At 64.9% G+C, this 8,861-nt stretch overlaps 1 protein-coding gene across 1 annotated transcript; it reads right to left on the reverse strand.

The window, feature by feature from the left end:
• Window positions 1-598: 598 nt before the first annotated feature.
• On the reverse strand, window positions 599-5,391 carry SLC17A9 (solute carrier family 17 member 9). The gene is made up of 8 exons (XM_004716043.2): window positions 5,253-5,391; window positions 4,837-4,976; window positions 3,469-3,568; window positions 3,204-3,334; window positions 2,489-2,585; window positions 2,190-2,286; window positions 1,719-1,806; window positions 599-893 (listed from the first exon to the last, which is right to left on the reverse strand). Exons 1-8 carry the CDS (start codon window positions 5,378-5,380, stop codon window positions 637-639), a joined length of 1,038 nt encoding a protein of 345 aa, XP_004716100.2. The 5' UTR covers window positions 5,381-5,391; the 3' UTR covers window positions 599-636.
• Window positions 5,392-8,861: the final 3,470 nt, after the last annotated feature.

An 8,861-nucleotide genomic window follows, 5' to 3' on the forward strand; every position in this document is an offset into this window, starting at 1 on the left:
AGTGTCTTGAGGGCTCAGAGCAGAACAGAGAACAGGGTGGGGACAGTGAGCCGCTGGCTCAGAGAGCAGGCTTCCTGGACGAAGGCGGCCGGGCCCCGGGGCTGCAGAGAGGCCTCCTGCCTCACCCTGTTCTCCGGGCCCGGCCTCAGGCTCATGGCAGCAGGCTCACCTGTGGTTGAAGGTCTGGAGGCCGATGGAGGCTGACGCGAAGGCCACAGACTGCGAGAAGCTGGAGGTGTGGCCCAGGCCCAGGGCGCAGACGCCAGACAGCCCAAGACCCATGGCCTGCGCGCACAGAGGGCATGGGAGAGCTGCAGCAGGGCTGCCTTCCCAGCCGCCGGGTGCCTGGACACTGCCGGTGTGCCCACACGCCAGCTGTGCCCTGCCTCCTGGGAGAGGCCTGGGCCCGGGCATCTCCCCAGTGTGTGCCTGTGATGCTCAGAGTGAGCTGTCCAGACCCCTCCCCCCACCAACTGATGCTAACAAGGTGACCAGGGGCCCTCAGGGACATGGGGGGCTGGAGACTGCGCCCAGCCACCCAGTGACCTAGCCATTGTGCCCACGTGAAGCTTCCCCCACCTCCCGGGATGTGGTCACAGCAGTGGGTCTCGGGGTCAGCAGCAAGCGTGGGCCGACTCATGCCACAGTCAGGTGCAGGTGAAGCTGCCCAGAGCCCCCTCCCAGCCATGAGCCCAGGCCCCTGGAGGGGTGTCTGTATGCAAGGGGCACAGGGCCCATGTGGGGGCCCTGGGGGCCTCCCCCAGAGAGGTGGCTCGAGCCCCAGCATGGGCCCCAGAAACTGGCTGACTTGGGGGCCCCGTCCTTGAGTGCAGAGAGCACCAGGTGAGTGGGTTCTACCTGCATGAACTTCCGCACCGTGATGGTCCTGTAACCTGAGGGCGGGCGGGCGGGAAGCGGCTCATTAGCCATGTGGTGGCTGCCCCCTCGGCTGTCCCAGCCTTCCTGGTGGCATAGGGAGGAAGGCCACACAGATGGGCCCCCCAGATGGGGACAGGAAAGAATTCATGCCCACACATGTGGGCACCTGTGTGGGCACGTGTGAGGTATGCAGGCCACCTGTGTGCACCTGTGTGGTGCACAGAACGCGGCACGTGAGCTTGCCTGGGTATGTACATGCATGGGATGCACATCTACATGGCATGCCATGCCTGTGCACACGTGTGCACAGGAGCCTTTGTGTGGCAGCCACATGCGCACACGCTTGAGGGCATGTGTGTGGGTACCTAGTGTCCTGCGTGATGTGCATCCACTCACAAACCACGGTGTGCCCTGGGGACTCCTGGCAGTCACATGGAGTCACTGTGTGCCCGGCCGGCCTCTGGGCGACTGAGCACACGCAGGGGGCTGTGTGTGCTTGAATACAGGATCACGGAGGGAGGGGCTGGACCGCAGTGCAGGTGGGCATGCTCAGAAACAAGGGTGCCCCATGCTGCCCGCTGACTCAGGCCTGCCTGCCTGCCCACCACTGGGAGAGTGGCTTTGCCATGTCCCTCTGCCATTTACTAAATGGGTACACCACCGAGGCAGGGCAGCAGCTCCTCCAGACCCCTGCCTCCCCCGCCGTGTCGATGCCGAGGCCAGCCACTTCTGGGCTGCCCTCCCCCAGTGGCAGCTGTACCCCAAGGGCCCCAGTGCGAGGCATTCTAAGACCTGGCCAGCGCTGGCCCTCCCGCCCCTGTCCCTGGGTGGGCACTCACCATGACTGATGAGGTAGTCCGAGAGAAACCCACTGAAGAGACCAGCGGGGATGGCCACCAGCCAGGGCACCACATTGAAGACCCAGCCCTGGGGGTGGGCGTGGGGGGCAGCTCAGGGGGCTGGCCAGACCACAACCCACTCTTCCCACAGCCACCCCTGGGGTCAGCAGGCAGCAGTGCCCTGAGCCAGCCTATTCCCCCACTACTCCCCTGTTGGCACCCCACACCCCAGGGGCAGGCCAAGCAACCAGGTGGTGCCCCTTCCCTGGAGAGTCCCAACCACCTGAGGCCAGGAGATGCAGCGTCTCCCCCCACCCAGGGCCTGCCCAGCCCCTTCTCCCGATGTCAGCCCCCAGGGCAGGTTCTCAGAGCCCACAGATGACACAGGCCAGGCCCTCGGTCAACACTGCCACCATAACAGGAAGCAGTGCAGGACCTGAGTCCCCAACCTGCCCGAGAGCAGGTACTGACCTTGGAGCTGGGGAAGGTCTCCCTGAAGAAGGTGGGCAGCCAGGAGAGCAGGGTGAAGAAGGCGCAGGCAGAGGACAGCTGGGAGAGGACAGCCGCCCTGGAGTGGGAGGTCAGGGCTCCGTCACTGTGTGTGTGTGCGTGTGTGTGTGTGTGTGTGTGTGTGTGTGTGTGTGTGTGTGTGTACTCCCACAGCCACCCAGGGGCAGGCGGCAGCTCAGGGCAGGGGTATAGGTGTGTTCAGCCTATAGCTGAGATGGCTAAGCCAGGAGGTGGGCCAGTACCAGCCGTCCCCAACTTACCAGACTGCAGGCTTTCGGAAGAGCTGTCCCCACCGGACCTTGGTGTGTCTGGACATGGGGCGGCCTCGGGCCAGTGCGCCCAGGACAATGAGGAGGTCTGAGGAGAGACTTGTCAGGGCACTGTCCCCTGAGCAGAGGTCGGGATGCCCTAACAGGCTGGGCGGGCTGAGAGGTCAGTGATCTCCCACCTGTTCTGTACTAAGTTCCCTGGGCTTACCTCTCCCCATGTGGCTGCTTCCCAAGGGCAGGGGGTTAGCTTCTAGGGCAGGTCCCAGGTAGGCATCCCAGCCTCCTTCCTGAGCCAAGGGCCTGTCCCCGTCCCTGCAGCCCTCCGTCCAGGGCAACAGCCTTGCCTTCAGATGGAATGTTCTGGACTAACAGGGTGACCGTGTCCAGGGCTCAGAGCGAGGCAGGAGGCGAGCTCCCTAAAGCTCTAGCCCCAATGCAGAGACCAAAGCGGGGTTCCTGGCCAGGGCACCTCATGCCCAGACCCCACCCACAGGTGTCAGCGGGGCACCCAGCCTGAGACAGACTAGGAAGAAAGGCCTGGTGATCCACGTCAGGACTACGGTGACGCTGCGGGACTGGGCGAGGTGCACTCTGCTGTTCCCGGGTTCCCGTGTCACAGGGCTCTGCAGTGAGGCTGCCCAAGGTGGATCTGGGCCCCTGAGGGGAAGGGCAGTCAGGCCCTGGCCTCCTGGCCACATGTCCTCACCTCTCTCACTCAGTAGGCACCTGTACACGTAGTATACCCAGAGCAGTGTGAGCCCACCGGCAAAGTAGAAGACACTCGGCCAGCCGTGCCGCTCCAGGAGCAGGGAGCCCACGCCGCCGGTCACCAGCGTTCTGCGAGGACACGGCGCAGGCCACGCGCTCAGTCGAGCGCTGCCGGAGGCACCCTGGGCACCCTCTCCATGTGGCTGCGGGGCCCCCCCCCCTGCCCCGCCCCCAGCCCCTGTCCCACCCACCACGCAACTCACCCAACCTGGGAGCCAGTGCCCACGGTGCTGTAGGTGAAGGCCCGCTCACTGTCCGGCACCTTCTGTGACAGCAGGCTGGTCAGCGCTGGGAAGTAAACGCCTGGGACAGAAGGGCAGAGGCCACGCCCCTGCAGTCACTCAGGGCTGTAGGGGCTGAGGAGCAGAGGGGAGCACCTCATGGGTCCTCACCCAGTGAGGAGGGCGAACCAGGCTCACGACCTACAGCAGACTTCCTACAGCTCTGCTTCCTAGTGGTGCCTCTACTCCCACGAAGCTCTTCCACTGATGTGTGGACACCCATGTGTCCACGCACGCACGCACGCACACCCCTCCCTCTGACACACCGCCTGAAGCGGTGCTCGTGGAGCCCTTGCCCCCCTCGCCCCCGCCCCGGGATGTGGGGAGCCCAGCTAACGCCCACAAAGGTGCGACTGTCCCAGCAGACGGGTCCTCATGCCCTCAGGTGGTGTGAGCAGCCCACTGCTCTCAGGCCCACCCAGAGCTCCCAGGGCTCAGAGCCCCTGGTCCAGGGGCAAGAGGACACCTCCCTGCAGACAACACGCCCACATGCAAGGGACCCCGCTGGCCTACTGCGAGGTAGTGAGGTGCACCGACCAGAAACACCAGCCACATGGAGGAGGGACAGGACACCTGACACTAAGACTTGGGGGGTCCCAGGTGTGTCTAGAAAGTAGATGAGTCTCAGGTGACAAGTCTGCAAACAGCCAAGCCACCATTGAGGGCGAGCAGAGGTGAATGGACCCTGGACACCCCGTCCTGCAGCTCGGGCCAGGAGCCTCTGAGACCAAAGGGAGCAGCTGGGGGTGACCAAAGGCTATCCTGTCGGCTCTCCACTACCCCCTCCCCGGCAGCCTGCTCTCTGCCCCAGTAGCTGCTCAGTCACTCACTCGTCCCTCCTCTGCCGTCCCACCTGCCACCACCCAGGGCCTCCAGCGAGCTGGCACTGGAACGTGGTTAGGGGAGATCTGAGTGGGCCATGGCACCGGGACAGGACCACACAAGGACTATGACCGGCCAGATGGCAGCCCTGGGCCCTGCACGGAACAGGACGGGGTGAGAGTCTCCCTGGAAGCCTGGGGAACCTTCACAAGGGCAGCTCCAAGCTCAAGACACAGAAACGTGCAAACCGGACAGGAGGGGGTCCCTCTGGAACGTGCCGTTTCCCCAGGGCCGGGGTGTGTGGTGACGAAGGCCAGGGCCATCGGTGGCCCCACCTTGTGGCTCCTGAGAGCCTCTAAGTACACCACCACATATGCATACACACGTGGACACACGTGGACAGTGCAAACCCACGCCTGCACATACCCACGAGAGCCCCACACGGAGCTGGCACCCCCTCACACTCACCTTGGAGCAGGCCCATGAGGACCCGGGAGCAGGTCATTAGGGCCAGAGGGGCGCCACCCAGGCGGGCAAGCAGGGGGGTGGCAGCCGTGATGAGGCCCCAGGCGGAGGCCGACAGTAGGATGACCTTCTCGCCCCCGATCCTGGGGAGAAGCACGGGTCAGGGTGGAAAGGGGAGGGAGGTGGAGAGCCAGCAGGGGGACAGTTTGCTGTCATCCCTCCCTCTGTCTCTATGTGTCCACTCGGCCCCATGAGGCTGGGCCACTGGGCTGGACCCTCAGGACCCTCCCCAGCTGACCCCCTTCCGCTCCCCCCTCCATGAGTCACTGGGCCGGGCCCCTTCCTCCTGCTCCCAGCCAGCCCATCCTCCCCCTGCCCAGAGGCCCAGGTTGGGGGCAGGTGGGGAGAAGGGGTATTACCGGTCCCCAAGGTGGCCGCCCACCACCTGCGTCAGGCAGTAACCCCAGAAGAAGCTGCTCAGCGCGAGCCCCGCCTCCTTTTTGCTCCAGCCGAAGTCCTGGCTCATGGCGGCGGCACACACGGGCATGCTCACGCGGGCACAGTACAGCAAGCACGTGCCCAGCAGCAGAGTCCTAGTCCATGCCTGGCACTCGGGCCTGCAGGCACAGGATGGCGGTCAGGCCCAGCCCCTCCTCTGTCAACCAAGCCACCGTGGGGACACGGCCACACTGCCCAGGAAGATGCCCAGCCTCTCCCGTGCTCCTGAGGAGCGGCCAGGCACAGGAGGCCAGGCACAGGAGGACACAGCCTCCCTCCGGGGCAGAGGGCCAGCCGGGCGGTCGGGGCCCTCGCTGCTTTCCTGCCTGTGGTGCAGGGAAGCTGGGGACTTGCTTTAGGGACACTGCTCCAGGCAGGCCTCAGCGGGACATCTGGAGCTGCAGGGAGTGCCAGGAATGAGGCAGGCAGCTGGGCTCCTCTGAACCTTGGTCTCATCCTCTGGGAAGGGGGCTCGCTCCTGGTACCCGCTGACGGGCCAGGAAAGGGGTGCACCCCCAGCACCCCCAACAGGCTGGAACGGGAGCCAGGGAAGGTCTAGCAGCATTGGAGGGCGGCACCTCTGACCAAAAGTGTGCTGGCCGGGGGAGGCCTGCTACTTGGGGACAAGCCTGCCAGGCCTGGGTCCACTTTGCTAACCACAGCTGTATTGTTCCATCACTCGATGAGCGAGGCCGGCCCCAGGCCTCAGGTCTTTGCGGGTGGGGCCCCGTCCTCCCTGTGCATGCCCCCCCTCCAAGGGGCCCCAGATGCCACCTGGCAACTTAGTTGCCCCCTTCTCCGTACAGGCTTTCTGACCCCAAACACCCCCTTCTATTCTAGCGGGGGGCCTTCCCAGAGGGTGCTTCTCCAGGGAATGTACCCTCCCCCTTCAGGAGTGATCCTCAGGGATGAACACCCCACTCCTTAGGCCCAGGGTGCCCACCTGGCTGAGCAACCTGGGTGCTAGAGAAGGGTCTGGCCGAGGGCGACCCCTGAGTTTGCAATGGCCGATTTCTCAGCAGTAGCTTCTCCTTCTCTCTTCTGAGGGCCCTGGGGGTCAGACCTCCAAGCTTCCTATGGCCACCCACATGTAGTCAGCCCGCACCTGGGAGCTGAGAGTCCCAGGACCCAGTCTGGTCCCTGGCAACACTCGGCAGGGAGGCCCTTCCCTGCCCTGTGCCTCAGTTTCCCCATCAGCAGTAATGAAAGTGGATTGGGCCAGGATTCACACAGGGCTCTCTGCCACCATCTCTGCCTTGCCTGGGAATGCCCTCTATGGGCCAGTGGAAAGGGGGTCCCTAGTTCTGCAATGCCAGGGCACCAGCTCCCTGAGCATTTGCCAAGACTAGGGGAGGTTGCTCCTTCTGGAATCAGCCCAGTGACCCCTCTGTGACTGTCAGGGATCGGTCTGGCCACCATTCCACCGACATCCAGGTCAGTAAGATCTCAGTGAGGCGATCTGATGCCCTGCTCTGAGAGGTGGTCAGCAGTTGTGTCGTGTTCTGATGCCAGACTGTGACCCAGCGCTGCTCTTCTGAGGCTCGGGCGAGGGGTGCAGAGGGGCTTATCTTCCAGGAGACCCAGCCATGGAGGGGCTTGGGCCCACCCAGCACCCGGCGGGGAGCAGGGAAGCAAGACCCAGGCCCAGCTGCTTGTGGATCTGTTCCGGATGTGGTCCCCTGGGTTCCCTGGGGCACCATGATGGACCCCAGCCAGTGTCCACAGGCGGGGCCTGGAAGGCGGTGACAAGCGCTGGGGACACACACATAGGTGTCGCCTTTACACTGCCAGTTTGGGGAGGGAGAGGGCAGGGACCTGGGGGCAGGGCTGTGAATGTCCACCGACTGCTGACCGACATGTGCCTAGGAAAGCACCTGGTGCCGCCTTTCCGTGGCTGGACGGACAAGCAGTGTTGCTGGCCCACAGGCTCAGCCCGAGGCAGCTCCTGGTGGCCTGGACCTCCGCTCCCTCAGGGGTGGGGGTAAGGGTGGGGTGAAGAGCAGCTGGGATGGACCGTCCAACAGGTTAGAACGGTTCAGGAGCAGCAGAGCCACTTCCCTGACCTGAAGGGGCCTCCTTAGATGCCCCTATGCTCCAGGGACCAACCACCCCTGTGCTCCAGCAAAGCCCCACCCCTGCCTGCCCCATGGGTTGGAGTGGGGGTGCATCCTAAGTGGCTTTTAAGAGGAGATCATGAGGACGGCAGTGGCTGGCCCACAGCAGCGTGCAGGCCCTGTAGGCTGAACTGCACCTTGGCGTCAAGTATGCATAAAGTTCTAAACCCCTCCATTCACTCCTGGTGAGCCAGGAGCTAGGCCCACCCACGGGTGAGTGGGGTACAGGCCAACAAGCCAGGGGAGACGGGGTGGGGGGTGGGGAGAGTAGGCAAGGCTGGGAGGGGGTGGGGGTGGGGCAAGAAGGAAACTGAAGATTGAGCAGAAGCAGCCTGGGCAGGAGGAAGTGAGCAGAGAGGCAGGCTCCTGATCTGGGCACTGGAGGGCAGTCCCTCCCCCTAACTGGTACTTGGTGGGGAGACTTGCTGGCTGCAATTTCAGGGGCCACTGCAGGTCCACCATGCTGCCTTCCCCACAGGCTGGCCTTTGAAGCATCGGTCCCTGGGCCTCCCTCCCTGCTACAACCTCAGTCTCGGATGGACAAGCCCCCACCTGCTGCCCTTCTGGCTGTCTAGTGCTCCGGGCCCTGGCTCTGCGGGCAGAAGCCCTGAGGGGTGCTGGGTAGAGCCAGAGATGGAGCATGGCTGCTTACAGGACGGGCCACCGGCCAGCTGGGCTGAGGTGGGGGGCAGGGGTGGGGATACTGGCAGGGTGCCTGTCCAAGCCCTGAACTCACAGTGACTGCACCTGTGTGACAGATCCCTTTGGAGGGGGTGGGGGGGTGGGATCTGAGCAGGGCAGTGGAGAGGCCAGTGTGAGGAGCCCACCTGACCTGCCACCTCAGTCACCTCCCTCGTGTGCAGGGTACGCAGCCATAGGGCAGCTGGTGACCACCCTGGGAGTGGACCTGCTGGACGTGTCAGCTCGAGGACACTGGTGTCCCTGTGCCTACCCTCAGCAGTGTCACTGTCACCCGACAGTGTCAGCCCAGAGGATGTCCACACAGGGGCCTGCCATGCCAGGTCACCAAGGGGAGCCGGGTCTGGTCCCTGCCCACCATCTTTTCCTTGGGAGGGGCGCCCCAGGAGGCCCCCACGCTGAGCCCAGCCACCCTGGCCCGCTCCCTCCCTGCCCAACCGCCGCCCCAGACCCTGCGCCCGCCTTGGCCCCCTCCCCTTCCCAGCAGGACGAGCGCCTCTCCTCTGCGCTCCGGGCAGATCGGGGGCTCACCTGGACCACGGGGCGTCCTGCGCCGCGTCCCCGCGGGCCTCGTCCGGGGTCGGCTGCATCTGCGGCGCGGCGGGCGGCGGGGCCTGGCTGAGCCCACACCGCAGGGCCACCGCCCAGGGCCACGTGTCAGTCCCGCGGAGCTTCCGTCCGGCGCTCCCAGGACGTGTCGCCCCCGGACGGCCACCC

The sequence above is a fragment of the Echinops telfairi genome, unplaced genomic scaffold (genome assembly GCF_000313985.2).
Source record: "Echinops telfairi isolate 266 unplaced genomic scaffold, ASM31398v2 ScPeMD7_7414;HRSCAF=8452, whole genome shotgun sequence".
NCBI classification, from domain to species: domain Eukaryota; kingdom Metazoa; phylum Chordata; class Mammalia; order Afrosoricida; family Tenrecidae; genus Echinops; species Echinops telfairi.